The sequence below is a fragment of the Artibeus jamaicensis genome, unplaced genomic scaffold (genome assembly GCF_021234435.1).
Source record: "Artibeus jamaicensis isolate MK-2021 breed Jamaican fruit bat unplaced genomic scaffold, CSHL_Jam_final contig_447, whole genome shotgun sequence".
Taxonomy (NCBI): domain Eukaryota; kingdom Metazoa; phylum Chordata; class Mammalia; order Chiroptera; family Phyllostomidae; genus Artibeus; species Artibeus jamaicensis.
In genome coordinates, this window is record NW_026521834.1 from 1,606,978 (window position 1) to 1,627,169 (window position 20,192).

Genomic DNA, 20,192 nt, shown 5'->3' on the forward strand with positions numbered 1-20,192 from the left:
ATTTATACTTAGAGAGGGGAGAAGAGAGGGAGAGAGAAAGAAACATGAATGTGAGAAACATCGATCTGTCGCCTCTCCCTCGCCCCCAACTGGTGACCTGACCAGCAACCGGTATGTGCCCCGACCAGGGAATCAAATCGGTGACCTTTTGCTCTGTGGAATGATGCCCAACCCACTGAGCCACTCAGGCTGAGTCCCTGCTTTCAACTGTCATCTAAAAGTGAAATTGTTTGATCATATGGTAATTCTAATTTACTTTTCGAGGAACTGTCAAACAGTTTTCCGCAGGAATATATTAAATGGAGGCTGTAGAGTCAATTCCCAGATAGTACTAAAAACTAGAGACTGATAATCTCAGTGGGTCTGTCTCTGCCACTGGACCAAGAGAAATGGGTAACGCTAGAAATACCAGAGCACCCAGGGCTGGGAGAAGTGTGCTGGGCCAGAACAGGCACTCCCAAGATTTGGAAGCACAAATTGGCTGCCTCTCTTAAGAAAGTATTTTATTTCTCCTTGGCCTCACAAGAGCCTGAACCTCAATGGCCACCTCTGTCTTCTCTGTTCCAGCTGCCAAGAGTGACAAGACACACACACCCCGAACTGCTGAGCAAGAACGGAAACAGACGTTTTCCATTAAGCTAAGTCCAGTGGGATCAGCTAATCTATCAGAGCCTCATTCCTGATGGCAGCCTCCCTCTTATCTTCCCAGGCTCTGGCTCTGACAGACTCCCTCTTCAAAAAGCAATCACTAGCTGCCAGGGCCCAGAGCCAAGGAGGAAATATAAGGGCCCAAGCACAAACAGACAGAGACTCGATCACTACTACACTCTTCTCTGCTATTAATCTCAATTAGCTACATTCACCAACTTTTTTTTACTCTTTGGCCTAAAATATCTTTTGCTTGTATCTGTCCTTTAGTTAGGTTATCACTTTCTCTCCCATTTTTGTAGTCCTCATTGTACTGCTTTCCTACTTCAGGTTACCTGAGGATATTTTTTTTATCCTTTTAAAAAATTTTTATTTTACTTTTAAATATATTTTATTGATTATGCTATTACAGTTGTCCCATTTCCCCTTTTCATTCCCCTCCACCCTGCATACCCTCTTCCACCCACATTCCCCTCTTTAGTTCATGTCCATATGTCATAAGTTCTTTATTCTACATTCCCCATACTATTCTTGACCCCCACCTATTTTCTACCTCCCATCTATGCTACTTACTCTCTCTACCTTTTCCCCCTCTTACTCCCCTGTTACTAACACTCCATGTCATCTCCATTTCTGTGATTCTGTTCCTGTTCTAATTCTTCACTTAGTTTGTTTTTATTTTAGGTGTGGTTGTTAATGATTGTGAGTTTGCTGTCATTTTACTGTATGTTTTTTATCTTTTTTCTTAGATAAAGAACAAAGTCTTAGATAAGTCCCTTTAACATTTCATACAATAATGGCTTGGTGATGATGAACTCCTTGAACTTGACCTTATCTGAGAAGCATTTTATCCGCCCTTCCATTCTAAATGAAAGCTTTGCTGGACAGAGCAATCTTGGATATAGTTCCTTGCCTTTCATGACTTCAAATACTTCTTTCCAGCTCCTTCCTGCCTACAAGGTCTCTTTGGAGAAATAAGCTGACAGTCTGATAGGAACTCCCTTGTAGGTGACAGTCCCCTTAGCTCTTGCTGCTTCTAGGATTCTCTCCTTCATTTTCATCTTGGGTAATGTAATGATGATGTGCCTTGGTGTGTTTCTTCTTGGGTCCAAGTTCTTTGGGACTCTCTGAGCTTCCTGGACTTCCAGGAAGTCTATTGCCTTTGCCAGATTGGGGAAGTTCTCCTTTACTACTTGTTCAAGTTAAGTTTTCCACTTGTTGTTGTTCCTCTTCCCCTTCTGGTACCCCTATAATTCGGATGTTGGAAGGTTTAAAGATGTCCTGGAGGTTCCTAAGCCTCTCATTTTCTTTTTTGAATTATTGTTTCTTCATTCTGTTCTGGTTGGTTGTTTCTTTCTTCCTTCTGATCCGCTCCATTGATATGAGTCCCCGTTTTCTTCCCATCACTATTGGTTCCCTGTGCATTTTGCTTCATGTCACTTAGTGTAGTCTTCATTTTTTCATCTAATTTGCAACCAAATTCAACCAGTTCTGTGAGCATCCTGATCACCAGTGCTTTGAACCGTGCATGTAGTAGGTTAAATATCTCTTGGTCACTTAGTTATATCTGCCGTGGAGCTTTGATCTGTTCTTCCATTTGGGCCATTTTTTTTTTGTCCTGTCATGCCTGTTACGTATGAGGGTTGGAGCCTTAGATGTTCACCAGGGTAGGGCAACCCAAGTCGTTGGGTTGTGATGCTGTATGTGGGACAGGGGTCCAAAAGGGAACAACGGTGCTTGCTCTGCTCTCTGTCAGATCTCAGTCCCTTCTGCTACTTCCCCCAAGCAAACTGGGCCTTTCTAATGCTGATTCCCATTTGGGTGGGCTTGTGTACATTCTAGGACCCTGTGGGTCTCTCCAACGAACTCTCCTGTGAGGCTGGGAGTCTCTCCCTGCACCTCAACCCCCACAGATGTTTTCAATTGGTGTTTTGAGGCTTTATCTCTCCGTGCTGGGACCCTGGGCTGTGCAGTCTGTCTCACTCCCCAGTTTCATCTGGTTTATCTGTGTGCGAATGTGAGACCGCCAGGTCAGCCAGCCACCTTGCGTGCAGTGCCTCGCTTCACAATCGCTGTGTCGCTGGGTCTGCCTGCTGCCATCTTGCGTGCCTTGTGCGCCCAGTACCACCACTTTTTGTGCTGTAACCCCTCTCTGTCCCACCACCTGACTCCGCCCCACCTACTGGATGAATGTGTCTATTTTAACTCCTTGGTTGTCCGACTTCTATACGGTTCAATTATCTGTCCACTCTGGTTGTTATTTTGTTTCTAAATAGTTATTGTCCTTATTTTGCTTGTGTGAGGAGGCACAGTGTGTCTACCTATGCCTCCATCTTGGCCGGAAGTTCGAGGCTCTTCTATCTTAACAGACACTATTATAGACAGAACAAAACATATCTGGATACAAATAGGACTTCCTGCTATTCCCAAATTGTGTGGTTTTAGGTAAATCACCTGGACTCTGAACTACCATTTCCTCATCTGCAAAGTAGGAATAATATACCCTTACGGAATCATGGAAGTGCCTACACAATGTCAGACATTAAGCAAGGGCCCCACAAGTGCTGGTGGGGCACTCTTTCCTATCTTCCCAGAGCTAAAACTTAGCCTAATCCACTTCAACCAACTCTTAATTACTTGGTTAACAGAAATGACCAGAATCAGTGAAATCTCAGTCTCACAACTTTGAACTTTCCACTATCTGGGTAAACTATCTGTTTTTTGTTTCTTCGTCTTTATAAATGGTTGAGTAATTTTTTCTTTTAACTTATGGATTTTAGAGAAAGAGGAAGGGGGGCAGAGAAACATCAATTTATTGTTCCATTTATTCATGCATTCATTGGTTGATTCTTGTATGTACTCTGACTGGGAATTGAAACCTCAACATTGGCGTATCAGGACACTCAAACCAACTAAGCTACCCAGCCAGGGCTCGGTCAATAATCTGAAAGTATGGGTAATACTAATCCAGATAACCATAAAACTCCTGTTGCCTTTGAAATGCACAGTCTGACAGAAAAACTCTTCCAACAGACTCCTCTAATTTTGGTTTTCTATATCCTAATTTTAAAAGTCTGCATCCTCTAAACCATAAGTGGCAAACACAAGGCCCGAGGGCCCAATCCGGCCCTCCACCTCGTTTTATCCGACCCAGCACCTTGTTTCTACCTGGCAGCAGCGCCAAGCTGCTTGCCCCTAGATTAAGGAGTAGGTACATTTACACAGTCCTAAAATTATAGTCAGCCCTTTGAAGGCAACTTCGAGGCTCATGTGGCCCCAAGTGAAAGTGAGTGACACCCCTGCAGTCTTAAGCCCATGAAATCAGTAACTGAGCAATGCCTGGAAGTAGCTTGGGTCAGAGCAAGAAGAAGGAGAAGAGGACAACTATCCATTTAATGGACCATTCCTAACTCCTCACATAAATCAAAAGCTGTAATTTGATTTTGCAATGCACCTGGAAAGAGAATATGGTACTAACCTGTCCCCTGGCTGCAGCTAATTGAGGAGTGACCCAAATCAAACCAATCTCTCCTGGAAAAACAGAATTGGTACTAAGACTGTATTTCAATCTGGGCTGCTCACTAAAAGGAAGGAAATGAAAAACAAGAAGGTGTGGGTGGCCATCTTTCACCTGCAACAAAGACTAAGAAGCAAAGGAAACTGTTCTTCAGACAAAGAAGAATGAATCAAATGTGCAAGAAGCTGTGTGGGTCCCCAAAAGATCTCTAATTCCTGACTCCAAGCTTGGGAGCTTGAGTTGGTTTTTATACTTGCAACTATTTAAATCTTCTCTGCCTCCTGAATTCCCTAAGTAAATGGCACCACTATGCCCTGGCCAGGTGGCTCAGTTGGTTGGAGCATGGTCCCGTACACCAAAAAGGTTGTGGGTTCAATCCCCAGTCAGGGAATGTACATGAGGCAACTAATGGATGTTTCTCTCACATTAATGTTTCTCTATCTCTCTCTAAAAACCAATACACATATCCTCAGATGAAGATAAATAGCCCTACTACCCTCCCAGCTGCCTGAGCCAAAAGGCATGAGGTCAACCTTGAATCCTCATCTTACCACTTCTGCCTCTTAAGTAGACCTGGAACCCCCAGTTCTCTCCAACCCCCCGATACACCCTTTCTCAGACCTCCATCACTGCACACACAGTGTTTCTGCCAGTCTTGCTCCCACTACATCTTTCACTACTCTGTGATCAGAGAATGCCTGCTCGGCCTTTAAGGGCCCCTCACTACCCCCAGAATTACATAGTAGGCTTTAGCGTGGCACCTAAGACCTATTACCATGTGGCATCAGCCTGTCCTTCTATAGCCCCAACTTGCATCACTCCCCCTACCCACCCGTGTGCTCCAGCTACTGTACCTTACTTACTTCGGATTCCCCCAGAACACTTTCATTGTCTCTCACCACTAAGCTTTCATTCACTTTGTTCCCTCTGCTTGAATGCACTCCTCCCCTCTATACCCCTCTTTCTCTGACTATCTCCTACTCATCTGTCTTACCTCTGTTCAGACACCTCCTCTTTCCGGAAGCCTCTCCAACCTGTGGACTGCTGTGCTCCCATGGCACCAGCTCTATCATGGTTCTCCTCTGACTTGACCTAAAGTCTGTTTCCTTGTTGGTCTCCTCCAATGGGCTATAAGCTCCTTGTGAGCAGGGTCTACCACGTTCACTACTGTACTCTTAGCTCCTGGCAGAGAAGCAGCCCAACAATGAATTAACCAATTTAATTAATAAGAGTTCGCAGTTAATTACTTCTATTTCAGCACCGAACTCTACAGGGAAATTACGTAAGAAAACCTAATTCATTTATTTATACATGTACTGAGAACCTACTAAGTGCAAGACATAAAGCTTAGATTCAGAGGGGCTTAGAACTGGAGGGGGCACAAGCCAATGGTCACCGTCACCTGATCATCGAGAATTTTCTTAAGCTGCCTTTTCCCCAGGAATTGTGCTCAAAAAACAATACTAACTTGAACAGGAAAAAAAAAACCCAGGAAATTAAACCAGCAAACATGTGACTTAATTATGCACATCACAGCCCACCTCAGGAATTTAGTGAATTATACTGACAAAGAAGGGATGGTTAGGAGTCCGAAGAGTTTCCCGCCACTTCAGCCTGCCTAAACCAAAGTGTCTACTGCCTCCACCAGCAACTCTTTCTACTGAAACAGACCTAGAACCGAACCTTTCCACTGTCACTACAGAAGGAGGCGGGCTGACACAAAGTGCCACCTTCCCCCAAATATCACAATTAGGCTGAGATAAAGAACAGGGAGAAAATTGTGAAGAGGGGAGAAAAGAAAATGCCAAAGAAATGAACCTATTTTCCTCTGCCATATTCAGGAACTTTCCTTTGCTTCTGATTAAATCGAAGCCAAAGTAAGTTTCAGTGCAGCACCAGAAGGGTTTTTTGTGTATGTTTTTTAAAGATTTTATTATTATTTTTAGAAAGAGGGAAAGGGCCTGGCTGGTGTAGCTCAGTGGATTGAGCACAGGCCTGCGAACCACACGATCGCGGTTCGATTCCCAGTCAGGGCACATTCCTGGGTTGCAGGCCAGTTTCCAGCAGGTGACTCACAAGAGACAACCATACATTGATATTTCTCTCCTTTTCTCTTCCCTTCCTCTCTAAAAATGAATTTAAAAAATTTAAAAAAAAAAAAAAAGAGGGAAAGGGAGGGAGAGAGTGAGAGAAACATCAACATGCCCTGTGTGAGAGAAAAACAATGACTGGCTGCCTCTTGAACTCCCCCAACCAGGATGAACTGCAACCCAGGCATGTGCCCTGACTGAGAACAGAACCAGAGACCTTTCAGTTCATGGGACAGCACCCAACCCATTGAGCCACACCAGTCAGGGCACAGAAGACTTTTTGGATCCTAGACTTAAAAATGACAGGCTTAGGTGACAAAGAAGGAGAAAATAATATGGAAGAAAAATTAGAACAAGATAGGGAGGAAGATTCTGGAACCTCCTTCCATGAATAATCCATATTCATTTGCGTTCATTCACTCAGAAAATATTTGGGTAGTACTCTGTATGTGCCAGACATTGTTTTAACCACTAGAGACATAGCAGTGAATAAAATAAACCATAAGCCCAATAAAATATACCTTATGTTAGATGGTGGTTAAGTACTGTGGAAAAAAATAAGACAAAGCAAGGGTTGGGGAAATCTGGGTGATAGGAGGTTGCACTTCATTTTCTTTAACTTTTTGAAAAATATTTACTTTTAGAGGGGGGAAGGAGAAAGAAGAAGAGAAATGATGTGCAAGAAAATGGATCAGTTGCCTCTCTCATGCCCCCAGCTGGGGACCTGGCCTGCAACCCAAGCATGTGCCCTGACTGGGAATGGAATTGGCCGCCTTTCAGTCCACAGGCTGGTGCTCAATCCAAAGAGCACCAGCCAGAGCGGCAATTTAAATAGGTAGGCTAGGAAGTTCTCACTGAGAACATGTCTTTTAAGCTAAGACTTGAAAGAGGTGAAGGAGAAAACATTAGGATACCTGGGGAAGAAACTGAGGGAACAGCAAGCACCGAGAATGGAAATGGCCCCTAGGCAGCGTTGGAAGTATGAAGAAAGGCAATATAAAAAGAACAAGCTTCTCCTGGCGGGTGACCAAGGTAAGCCAGGGATTGACCAGTTAAGTTTTCAGAAGAAAAAGGAAGGAACTAAGGTACTCAGGGTAACTCGAAAACATTACCTGTCCCTGTAATGTCTCCTTTGTCCCCAAAGTACTCCGAAAGAGGTCCTCTAGTTTTTTGCTCTGATATACAGAAAAATAAGCTTGGCTGCCTCTTCTAGAAATAGTACGCAAACATCCTAATTCACCGAGACTTGACAATACCTAAACACAGGTGGCAAACACAAGGCCCACAGGCCAAATCCAGCTCTCCACCTTGTTTTAACCAGCCAGCTCTTGCTTAACTGTTAAGGAGTAGTTACATTTATACAGTCCTAAAATTACATTCCACCCTTTGAAGGCAACCTCAAGGCTGATGTGGCCCCAGTGAAAATGAGTTTGACAGGCCTGGCCTAAATGATGAAACTGAGGCACAGACCTAGAGTTTAGACAGACCAGCTCTTCATCACTCTGCCCTGTACCAGGTAAGATCCTACATGCTGAACATGTTTGTCATCTGTAAAAACTGGAAGGGTATCTCCCAGAATACTGTCATAAGCCTGCCAAATGATCTGAACTCAACAAATGCTCAACTTCTTCCCTAACTGTCCTCAAAAATAGAGTTCTGCATTCCTCCCCTTTTCATTCAGACCCTGATGTTAGTTCAGAGTCAAAGGAAAAGTTTAGTCAAGAATATTCGGCAAAGTGTAAGAATCCTGTCTCCCGTGACTTCTTCAGGTACTAGACTTCACGCCGTTCTCAGCATAAGAAGGAAAACAAAAGAAAAAACCCGGCCTGAGATAAAGATACAATAAAGGGAGCAAAACAAAGTGTCCCTAGGTCTGAGCCAGGGTCTGTAATTGCCAAGTGATATAGTATGTGGCCCTTCTGCAGGCGGCTTTAGCCAGCTTGAAGAAACCGGCATGGATCTTACTAACTCCTCAAAGTGACAAACTTCAGCTCAATTGCACTGAATCAGGAATCTAGTGATCTGGAATCATCGGAAGCATTTATGGGAAGGAATCCTTCCTCCAGCAGAGCCTATGCCCAAACCCGATGGACAGCTTGGGGGGTGCCCTCCCCAGATACTCACATCCCCCTTATGCAGCTCTGGCGCTGCAATCTTCACGGGCTCTGTCCTCTTCTTTGGCTTGGGAAGCCCCAGAGGGGGTCCGGCACCGCCGATAGAGGGGGGCAGACTGAGGCCGGGGCCGAGGGCCGAGGGCAGCCCCAATCCCAGCCCCTCCCCAACTCCCCCAACTCCCGCTGCTTCAGCCGGGCTCACGCCTGGAGGTGGGGGGAAGCCTCCCAGGCCGAAGGGCAAGGAGGGAGGAGGCTGCAGCCGGGGGTCTCCACTGGGTGGGGGCAGTAACAGCGGCGGGGGGAAGGCTGGGGCTAGCATCTGAGGGGGCGGAGGCAGCAAGGCCGGACCCTTAGGTGCAGGGAGAGAAGCGAACATGCCCCCTAAGGTGGGCCCAGATGCAGGTGCCACCGCCTCCTCCTCCTCCGGCTCAGCTTCATCCGGCTCACTCTCATCGCTGCTAGCGTAAGCAACCAGCGACATGGCGCCTCCCGCTTTTGGGGCGCCCTTGCCGGCGGACTAGGCCTACTTGAGACCCGGGATGCCCGGAGGCCTAGTGGGCCCCGCCACTCGGCGGGGCGGGGAGCCGCGAAGTCCACCTTCTCCGTACTCTAGGGCTAGCCCCGGCAGGAGCCCATCGCCACAGCTGATTTCCACCGAATAAGGCTTCTCTCTTCACTTAAGCTCCTAATCCCGGGAAACTACACACAGCTAATGGCCGCCGAGTCACTCCTCCCCCTCCTCGCCTTTCTAAAATAGAAACTACAACTCCCAGAGAACACTTTGGCCATAGCCCCATTCTTCGCCGCAGGTAGCTCAGCGCAAGTCACAGTGGGAGTTGGAGTTCGAGGAAAGATCAGGGGCGCGCAAAAAGACAGCTGGGCAACTCGCTTCTGGCGCGAGGTCTTCTGGGATGAGTAGTTTGAGGGGGGAGGAGGGTGTCGCCTGACAATTCTCAGATGACTACAAACCCCAAAGGTCACCGCGGTAGTCTCGGAGGCGAGTAAGAAGAGCATTTCGGTACTTGAAGTTCCCCAGGGTATAGCCTCTTGAGCGCTAGGCTTTATGGGAGATGTAGTGCTTTTAGAAACTGCAAGTGATGTCGGGAATTAGAGGGAGTCTGGGAAGGTGGCGGGTTGGAGAAAAAAATAGCTTAAAGGGAAAGTGATGTGGAAATAAACGGATAAAGTTCCTCAGTCGGCTGAAACTAGGGTTGGAATCATACACCCCAAAGAGAAGCAGAGCCCGAGAGATATGTACGAAATTGGGCTGCGAGCCAGGAGGAACCGAGATTTCAAGTCTAACAATAAACATAATGTGAGATAAGAAAGACGAGCTGATACCCCTCACCTTGATCAAGTTGCACATCAGGAAGCAAACCTAGCCTTTCCAGCCTGGGGACTGACCTCCCTATACAGCAAACAGTGAGACAGAAAGCTGGGAAGGGCCCTAAAAGTCAGAACCAGGTACTTAAGGTTGATCCCTTCCCCTCACCCTAAACGGACTAGCTGCATCTCAGCCCCCTTCACAGATCTGGGGCATCATTGAATCCATCTCTGCGAACTGTACCTCCCACCTACCCCTCTGCATATGTTCTGCATATCCGTCTGTGTCTTGTGCCCGGTGTTTATCCCGCCTTTGTATGTGCCCTTTATATGCCCCTGTATATGATTCTGTACCTGTCCTTTCCTGTCCAGCTGTGACCTTGTGTCCTTTTCTTCTTTATCCATCTTTGTTCCTTCCTTCCTATCTGCCTGAGTGCCTTCTACTTGTCAGCTCTCTGTGTGTCCTTTACATGTTAATCCACCACTGTGTGGGTGCCACCTCCCTGCTCCCAGAGAGCCAAAGATTGTACTGAGCTCAGCCCATGAAGATTGTTGCAGTTTGGGGGAGGAGGCTACAGAGGAAGTTGGAAAGGGTGATAAGGGGGACAATGACAATGGCAACAATGAAAAGGATAGTGAAAGGCCCACGCTTGATCCTCCATGAAGCCTGATATGGCCCCCTCTTCTATATCCTCTCCATGTGCCTAAATCTCACCCTGCCTATATAGACAAACTCACATGCCACTTTCTCCATAAAGCCTCCTTAAATATGTTTGCTCTCTACTCTGGATGTCCAAAACATTTTTTCTGCATATCAATTCTTGAACTTTACTTATTCATTTTTAATCCTCACCCAAGAATATGTTTATTGATTTTAGAGAGAGAGGAAGGGAGAGAGAAACATCAATCAGTTGCCTCCCTTACACACTCCGGCCTGGGATCCAGCCTGCAGCCTACAACCTAGGTATGCGCCCTGACCAGGGATTGAACTTGAAACCTTTTGTTGTACAGGATGACACTCCAAATAATTGAGCCATACTCCCAAGACATAATTCATTTTTTAAAGATTTCATTTATTTATTTCCAGAGAGAGGGGAAGGGAGGGAGAAAGAGAGGCAGAGAAACATCAGCGCGTGGTTGCCTCTTGTACACTCCCAAATGGGGACCTTGCCTGCAAACCAGGCTTATGCCCTGACTGGGAATCAAACCAGCAACCCTTTGATTTGCCGGCACTCAGTCCACTAAGCCACACCAGCCAGGAACCAAGGCATAATTCTTAAACTTTAAGGTACCTGAGATCACTGGGAAAGCCTCTTAAATAAAATGTAAATTTATGAATCAACGCTAAAGAGATTCCTAGACAGTAAGTGTGAGATGGGGCCCAGAGTATGGGTTTTTAAGTAACTCTTCAGTTAATTGCAAAGCAGAACCACTTTGAGAAACTGGAACTTCCCGTCCTGGTGTTCCTTGCACAATGCTGACTTCTAACACCTGCTTTTTTTAATGATTTTTTTATTTTTTTAATATATTTTATTTACTATGCCATTATAGTTTTTCTATTTCCCCCCTTCATTCCCCTCCACTCTGCACACCCCCTCCCCCACCATTCCCCCCTTTAGTTTATGACCACGTGTCTCAAGTTCTTTAGATTCTATATCTCCCATACTATTCTTGCCCTCCCCCCTATCTATTTTCTACCTACCATCTGTGCTACTTATTTTCTGTACCTTCTCCCCCCTTCTCCTCCTCCCACTCCCCTATTGCTAACCCTCCATGTGGTCTTCATTTCTATGGTTCTGCTCCTGATCTAGCTGTCCTCTTAGTTTGCTTTTGTTTTAGGTGTGGTTCTTAATAACTGTCAGTTTGCTGTCCCTTCACTGTTCATCTTTTTTTATCTTCTTTTTCTTAGATAAGTCCCTTTAACCTTTCGTATAATAAGGGCTTGGTGATGATGAACTCCTTGAACTTGACCTTATCTGAGAAGCACTTTATCCGCCCTTCCATTCTAAATGAAAGCTTTGCTGGATAGAGCAATCTTGGATGTAGGTCTTTGGATTTCATGACTTGGAATACTTCTTTCCAGCCCCTTCTTGCCTATAAGGTCTCTTTTGAGAAATCAGCTGACAGTCTGATGGGAACTCCTTTGTAGGTGACTGTCCCCTTAGCTCTTGCTGCTTCTAGAATTCTCTCCTTCATTTTAATCTTGGGTAATGTAATGATGATGTGCCTTGGTGTGTTCCTTCTTGGGTCCAACTTCTTTGGGACTCTCTGAGCTTCCTGGATTTCCTGGAAATCTATTTCCTTTGCCAGACTGGGGAAGTTCTCTCTTATTATTTGTTCAAATAGGGTTTACACTTGTGACTGTTCCTCTTCCCCTTCTGGTACCCCTATAATTAGAATGTTGGAATGTTTAAAGATGTCCTGGAGGTTCCTGAGCCTCTCCTCATTTTTTTTGAATTCTTGTTTCTTCATCCTTTTCTGTTTGGTCATTTTTTTCTTCCTTCTGGTCCATTCCCTTGATTTGAGTCCCAGTTTCCTTTCCATTACTATTGGTTTCCTGTGCACTTCCCTTCATTTCAATTAGTTTAGCCTTCATTTGTTCCTCTAATTTGTGACTAAAATCAACCAGTTCTGTGAGCATCCTGATCACCAGTGTTTTGAACTGTGCATCTGAAAGTTTGGCTGTTTCTTGGTCACTTAGAGTTATGGGCTCTGGGGCTTTGAGTTCTTCTTGAGCCATAATGTTTTGCTCTGTTTGCGCCTGTTACATATGAGGACCGGAGCCTTAGATGTTCACTAACACCTGCTTTTTGAATCCAGGTTCCCCAACCTATTTTCTGATGACTTCAGGCAGTCACTTCTCTTCTCTGAGTCTTACTTTTCTCCTTTGAAAAATGGGCAAAGTATAAAGGAGTCCTGTCCTACTTCTGTGAAAAACACCTGCTATTCACTGTAAACACACAGTGAAATGACTTAGAACCCTAAGAGAGTGACTTTCAAAGGGATATGACCATCCTTGTTCCTCGTTAACACATGGTGCTGCCCCACAGAGAAGAGAAGCCCCACAAGGCCAGGGACTTGTCTTTGGCAGATATTTTCAGAGCTAGGTCCTCTTACTCTAAAGATTAATAATTCACACAAGAAATTGATAATAGAAACTTTAGAGCAATGGTGGAAAGAGGATTTATTTATGTGTACTCTTTCATACCTTTAGAATTTGTAAACTTTACATGTATTATCTATTCAAAAATAGTAACAATAGTAATAAAGTCTTCCACAAAAAGATATCAAATTGAACAGATACCTAATTGGGTTCCCACCTGAAGTCCTACTTAAACTTCAATAAAAGAATTGTTTGTGAAAAGGCATTAAAAACCATTTTGAAAAGATTTAAACACCACCCTAGCTGGTGTGGCTCAGTGGGTTAAGTGCTGGCTTGCAAAATGGGGGTGGGGGCTGCGGGTTTGATTCCCAATCAGAGCACATGCCCGGGTTGCAGGTCACGTCCCCCACTGGGGGCCTGCAGGAGGAGGCAACCTATCAACACGTGTTTCTTTTGCACATCAGTGTTTCTCTCCCTCTCTCTCTCACTCCCTTCCTGTCTCTCTAAAAATAAATAAAACCTTTTAAAAATACATAGAGCCCTGGCTACTGTGGCTCAATGTATCGGGCACTGGCCTGCCGGCCGACAGATCACCAGTTCTGTCCCCAGTCAGGGCACACGCCTGGGTTACAGTCCAGGTCTCCAGTTGTGGGGGGGGGGGGGGGCGCGTGTGAGAGGCAACCGCACATTGATGTTCTTCTCCCTCCCTTCCTGTGTCTCTAAAACAAATAAATAAGTAATTTTTTCTAAAAAATAAAAATATATAGAAAGTGCAGATTAGAAAAATTTAAAAACCTATCAATAATTTCTTGCATAAACTAGAAAAGATACTGTATATATTAAACAAAAACAGAATGCCATAAAAAATTGACATGTATCCCTTACCAGATAGCTAGCTCAGTTGGTTAGAGCACCCTCCCCATACACCAAGGTTACTGGTTTGATCCCCAGTCAGGGCACATACAAGAAACAAGCAATGAATGTATAAATAACTGGAACAATAAATCAATGTCTCTCTCTCTCTTTGTACCTTCCTCTCTCTCTCAAATCAATAAATAATTTTTTAAATTATATTAATATTTTTAAAGACCTTCTTTAGAGATTTTTAGAGAGAGGGGAAGGGGAGAAAGAGGAGAGAAACATTAAAGTGTGAGAGAAACACTGATCAGCTGCCTCTTGCACACCCCCAACTGGGGACCTGACCTGCAACCCAGGCATGTGCTCTGACCAGGAATCAAACCTGCAACCCTTTGGTTTGCAGACTGGTGCTCAATCCACTCAGCCACACAAGAAAAGGCTAGAAAAATGTTTAAACATTATTTTTACTGTTATCCAATTACAGTTGTCCTCATTTTCCCCCATTGCTTCTCCCTGCTCCGCCAACCCCCTATCCCTCATTCAGTCCCCACCCTGCACTGTTGTCCGTGTCCATGGGGCCTTTATACATGTTCCTTGACTTGACCCTTACTCTTCTTTCTCCATTATCCCCCTCCCTCCCCTCTGGTCACGGTCAGAGTGACTGTGTTCTTTATTTCCAAGTTCTGGTTCTATTTTTGCTCAGTTGTTTGTTCTGTTGATTAGGTTCCACTTATAGGTGAGATCATATGGTATTTTGTCTTTCACTGACTGGCTTATTTCACTTAGCATAATGCTCTCCAGTTCCATCCATGTTGTCATGAAGGGTAGGAGCTCCTTCTTTCTTTCTAAAAAATATTTTTAAAAATATAAGAGCACAGGGCGACCAACAGAGGATGGAATATACACACACACACACACACACATATATATACACACATGTATTCCTATATAAGTATGTATGTGTGTATATACATATATATATACACACACATATATATGAAGATAAATAAAATTCTCACTAGAAGAATTGGAATAAAAAGTTAAGAAAATCAGAGAACTGGTCCAGAAGTATCCGAATATAATGAGTTCCAGAAAAAAAGAAAGAAAGAACAGGAAAAGCCCTGGCTGGCATAGCTCAGTGGATTGAGCACAGGCTGCAAACCAAAGGGTCGCAGGTTCAATTCCTAGTCAGGGCACATGCCTGGGTTGTGAGCCAGCTCCCCAGTGGAGGCCATGCAAGAGGCAACCACACACTGATGTTTCTCTGTCTCTCTTTCTCCCTACCTTCCCATCTCCAAAAATAAATAAATTTATAAAGAAAAAAAAGAAAGTGCAGGAAAAAACAGAGGTGAGTAAATCATCAATGGAATAATTACAGCTCTGTAATTGGACTGTGGTGTGGCTCAGTTGGTTGGAGAGTATTCCCTCAAAGTGAAAGGTGGTCGGTTCAATTCCTGGCCCTAGGTTGCAGGTCTGATCTCCAGTCAGGGGAATCGAGACTCTATGAGAAGCAGCCAATCAATGTTTCTCTCCCTTCTTTCCCCTCTCTCTAAAAATAAATAAATAAAATCTATTTATTGAGGGAAAGGAAGAATCTGTGAGGCTGAGATGCATGGAGGAAAGATCTAATCCATGGATTTCCATCCATAGATAATACTTAAAATTAAATAAATTGACAAGTAGCTATAAAAGCATGTTGCTTAGAAACATAGAGATAAATCACCAAAAATTAGTTAAAATAGTTTGCTTTCATATTGAATGTTGTTGCCTCGGGAAAAAGGGAATAGAAAGAAGTGGGAGCTAGGACCACTGTTTTGCATTAAAATTTTGTAGAAATCGGCATGTTTCGATCATATGCATATGTGACTTACATAACAGCAGCAAGAACAAACTCAAATGTATGGAAGTGAAGTTACCATGATCCTTGGTTCTTAATTACTTTCACCGTTGGTTTGCACATGACCCTCACTGATTCATTTCAGATGGATGTAATCAATACTCACATACCTGTCGCCCCAAGCTTTCTCACTAATTGATGCTTTCCTATGCTCCCCTTCCTCATCAGGGGCCCCACTTCCCCCCAACACTGGGTATCCACTGCCCTAAAACTACATATATGTAGTTTTTTTCACATCTATTTACTTCTGAAAATATTGTTCAATTTCAGCTGTTTTTAACTTTATCAAAAGGGTGACAAGCTGAAATGGCTAACATTTTTACTCAGTATTGTATTTCTTAGATTCATCCACATTGAACATATATGTTTTTTAAATAATATTCCTTTGTATGAATCTGCAACAATTTACTATGCATTCTCCTGATGATGAACATTCGAGTTGTTTTTAAGTTTTCCCTATTATAAACAAACCTGTGATGTTCTTCTCCACGTTTCCTAGTGCACACACACAATACTTCTCTTGTGTATTGCATACATTTGAGAGTGGAATTAATGGGCCCTGGCTGGTATAGCTCAGCGGATTGAGCTTGGGCTGAAAACCAAAGGGTTGCCAGTTCAATTTCCAGTCAGGGCACATGCCTGGGTTGTGGGCCAGATCCCCAGTAGGGGGCGCGGGAGAGGCAACCACACACTGATGTTTCTTTCCCTCTCTTTCTCCTTCCCTTCCCTGTCTCTAAAAATAAATACATAAAATCTTTTTTTTTAAGTGTGGAAATAATGGGCCATAGGGTCTGTGAAAGGCCTCACAACTTGCTCCCAAACTGAATTCCAAAGCAACATAGAAGTGAATCTGTTTGTCCATAACTTTCCAACATCTGGCACTTTGGATTTCTTAGTTTTTGCCTATTAAACGTGGTTTCTTACTTTGATCTTGATTTAAGTTTTGCCAATCACTAATGAGAGTGAGTGTCCCCTTACATGTATATTGGCCATTTGTATTTTTTTTATATGAAACTCTTGTCCATGTACTTTGCCCATTTTCATATTGGGTTGTTTGTCTTCTTCTAAATTATTTTGTAAGTGCTCTTTATATAGATAATCTTGGCATAATCTTACCTTGGTTTACATGTATACTTTGAAAAATATATAAACATACCAAAAAAATAGAGAAGGGAGAGCAGAGAAGGATAGGATTTGGTGCGAGAAAACTAGAGGCTTCCAAAAGGGACAGTAAAGTCGAAACAGGGCCAAGGTGTGCCAGGCACCCAGGGCTAGAAACCAGCTTACTAGCAGCCAGCACCTGTCTTATTCTGCACACTGGCCCAGGGCCTGGCACAGCACCTAACAAAACCTAAGGAATATACAAGGGGGTGAATGAATGAATGACCAGGTGAACGAATGAAGCCCCAAGTCCATAGGCAATGTGGTGGCAGAAACAGCCTTTCAGTGCCCCCAGTGCCATCTATCCCCACAGAAGCCACTACAACTGGCTTCCTCCAATAGGACCAAACCTGTTGCCCTATGCCGGGGGAGACAACCTCTCCCCGAGAGGGCCAGAGAGCCCACTAGGGCTCTATCATCAGTCCAGAAAAGGCTCCACGGCTCCTCCTCACCTGTGCACCTCCCAGGCTCCTCTCCTCTTCAAGCTTCTGTCCCTGGGGTCTCAGAGGCAACACCCTCAGTGGGAGAGGCTGAAATAGGAAACAGAGCCCTGGCAGCTCTGTAGGCCTGATCCTGGCCCCAGACCTCATTCCTTTAATCTCCAGGGACCAAGGAGAAAGCAGACAACCTGGGGTTGTGACTGGATAGAACGGTGGGCTTCCCATCCAACCTCAGGTGCCCTTGTCTGTAAGTAGCAGGGTTGCTTCCAGAATTACTTGTCAGCAAACTCCTGGAAATAATGTTGCTGTGAAAAGCCTTTTTCATCTTGTAAATTGAAGAGAAAAAGTGGTGAGAGATCCTCACCCATGAATGAAGTATGTACAGTATTCACTACAGCACTGCTGGCATTATCGAAAGAAGGGAAACAACCTCAATGTCCCCCGTAGGGGACTGGTTAAGTAATTTATGACATAAAAAGATCATAAACTATTATACAACCATTAAAATGAATAGGGTGGATCTGTGTGGACAGATATGGAAGAAGTCCCAAGATGTGTTAAGTAAAAGAAAATAAAGTGCAGAACAGTGTATAAAGGATGCTCTGATTTGTGTAAAGGAAATAGCTCGCATTAGCTTGAAACTTATACAGAGAGAATATCACTGGAAGAATACATACAAAATTAGTAATATTTTTGCCTCTAAGAAAAAATTGGGGTGGCTTAGGGGCAGGGGTAACATGGAGAGATGACTTTTCACTACATAATCTTCTTTACCTTCTAAATTTTGTATCACATACATGTATTAATTACTTATACAGAAAAATTAAACTGAATTTTTAAACAGCAACCTGGGACTCATGGGGATCTGGAGATGCTGTGACCCCTCTTCCTGCCCTATGAAGCCCAAAGTTCTCTGGCCTGAGGGTAAAGAGCCATTGCTTCCACAATTTTTGGAAGAGCAAAGAACCCAGAATACTTCCCTCAGCAGGGCCCACTGCTGTCCCCTGGCCTTGCAATTCCAGACTCCTCCACATCTGTCTCTGTGGCCACTAACGAGATAGAGCTTCTAGAAATTCACCTTTGCTCATGTTTCTCTCCTGCCTAAACCTAGCCCTGGCTGGTGTAGCTCAGTGGCTTGAGCGCGGGCCTATGAACCAAAGGATCGTGGTTCGATTCCCAGTCAGGGCATGTGCCTGGGTTACAGGCCAGTTCCCAGCAGGGGACACACGAGAGGCAACCATACATTGATATTTCTCTCCCTAACTCTTCCCCTCTAAAGATAAATAAATAAAAATTTTTAAAAAACGTTTAATGGCTACTACCTCCAACCAATTAAATCTAAACTCTGGGGTGTCCAGCCCGGGCATTAGTTCTTTTATTTTCATTTTTATTTATTTATTTTTAGAGAGAGGGGAAGCGAAGGAGAAAGACAGGGAGAGAAACATCAATGTATGAGAGATACATGGTTGCCCCTCACACGCCCGTACCAGGGACCTGGCCTGCAACCCAGGCATGTGCCCTGACTGGGAATCGAACCACAATCCTTTGATTCACAGGCTAGCTAGCACTCAATCCACTGAGCCACACCAGGCAGGGCTTCTTTTCTTTTTCTTTTTCTTTTTTAATTATTCAAGTGATTCTAATGCACAGATCAAATGGAAAGCCATTGCTTGCAGCACCACTGTCCAACAGAACTTTCTGTGGTCATGGGAATGTTCTCTCTCTGTGCTGTCTGATAGAGTAGCCACTAGCCACTGGAGGCTACCAAACACTTGAAATGTGGCTAGCATGACTGAGGAACTGAATATTTCATTTTAACCAATTTAAATTTAATATTTTCTAATTTTTTTTAGGGAGAGGGGAAGGGAGGGAGAAAGAGAGGGAGAGAAAAATCGATTGGTTGCCCCTCATACACACCCTGACTGGACCAAACTGAATCCTAGGCCTGTGCCATGATGGGGAATCGAATGCACAACCCTTTCGATTTGCGATTTGTGGAAGAATGCCCAACCAACTTAGCCATACGGGTCAGAGCTCCATTTAAGTTTAAATAGTCACATATGTTGAATAGTATGCAGCTTTAGAGAAGGAATCCAGTGATTTTCCCATTTTTAAAAAACAGCCCTGGCTGGTGTGGCTCAGTGGATTGAGCACTGGACTGCAAACCAAAAGGTCACAGGTTCAATTCCCAGACAGGGCACATGCTTAGGTTTTGGACCAAGTCCCCAGTTGAGGGCATGTGAGAGGCAACCTAGCAATGTATCTATTGCACACTGATGTTTCTCTCCTTCTCTTTCTCCCCCTCTTCCTCTCTCTAAAAATAAAATCTTAAAAAAAAAAAACAAAAAAAACCCAGAACCCTTTCCCTGACCTGGTAGCTCAGATGGTCAGAGCATCCTCCTGATATCCCAAGGTTGCGGATTTGATCTCCAGATCTGGGTACATGCCTAAGTTGTGGGTTCATTCCCTGGTCCAGTACATATGATCAATCCCTGGTTCAGGTGCCTACGGGAGGCAACAATCGATGTTTCTCTCCTTCTCTTTCTCCCTCCCTTCCCCTCTCTTTGAAAATAAATAAATAAAATATATTTTTTAATGTCCTTAGGTGAGGATTTTTAAAAAATCAACCAGTGAATGCATAAATAAGTGGAAGAAATTGATTTTTCTCTCTCCCCCTAAAACAATGAATAAATAAATTAGGCAGAAACTTCGTTAATTTTTTAAATAATTTTATTTATTTTTCAAGTACAGTTTTTTGTCTATTTCTCCCATCCCAGCCCCCCCCCCCGAAACTTCGTTAATTTTTAAAAAATATTTTATTTATTGCCTGGCTGGTGTAGCTCAGTGGATTGAACGCAGGCCTACAAACCTAAGGATTGAGGTTCGATTCCCAGTCAGGGCACATGCCTGGGCTGCAGGCCAGTTCCCAGCAGGGGATGCAGGAGAGGCAACCATACACTGATATTTCTCTCCCTCTCTCCTTCCCTTCCCCTCTAAAGATAAATGAATAAAATCTTTTAAAAAGAGAAAAAATATTTTAT

At 44.1% G+C, this 20,192-nt stretch overlaps 1 protein-coding gene across 1 annotated transcript in view; it reads right to left on the reverse strand.

Annotated features, from left to right (window-relative positions):
* PRCC (proline rich mitotic checkpoint control factor) overlaps window positions 1-9,106 on the reverse strand; it is a 38,183-nt gene extending 29,077 nt beyond the window's left edge. The window contains exon 1 of the mRNA XM_037132628.2: window positions 8,380-9,106. Within this exon, the coding sequence (XP_036988523.2) occupies window positions 8,380-8,850 (471 nt within the window). The 5' untranslated portion in view covers window positions 8,851-9,106. The remainder of the gene's footprint in view (window positions 1-8,379) is intronic.
* Between the last annotated feature and the right edge of the window lie 11,086 nt (window positions 9,107-20,192).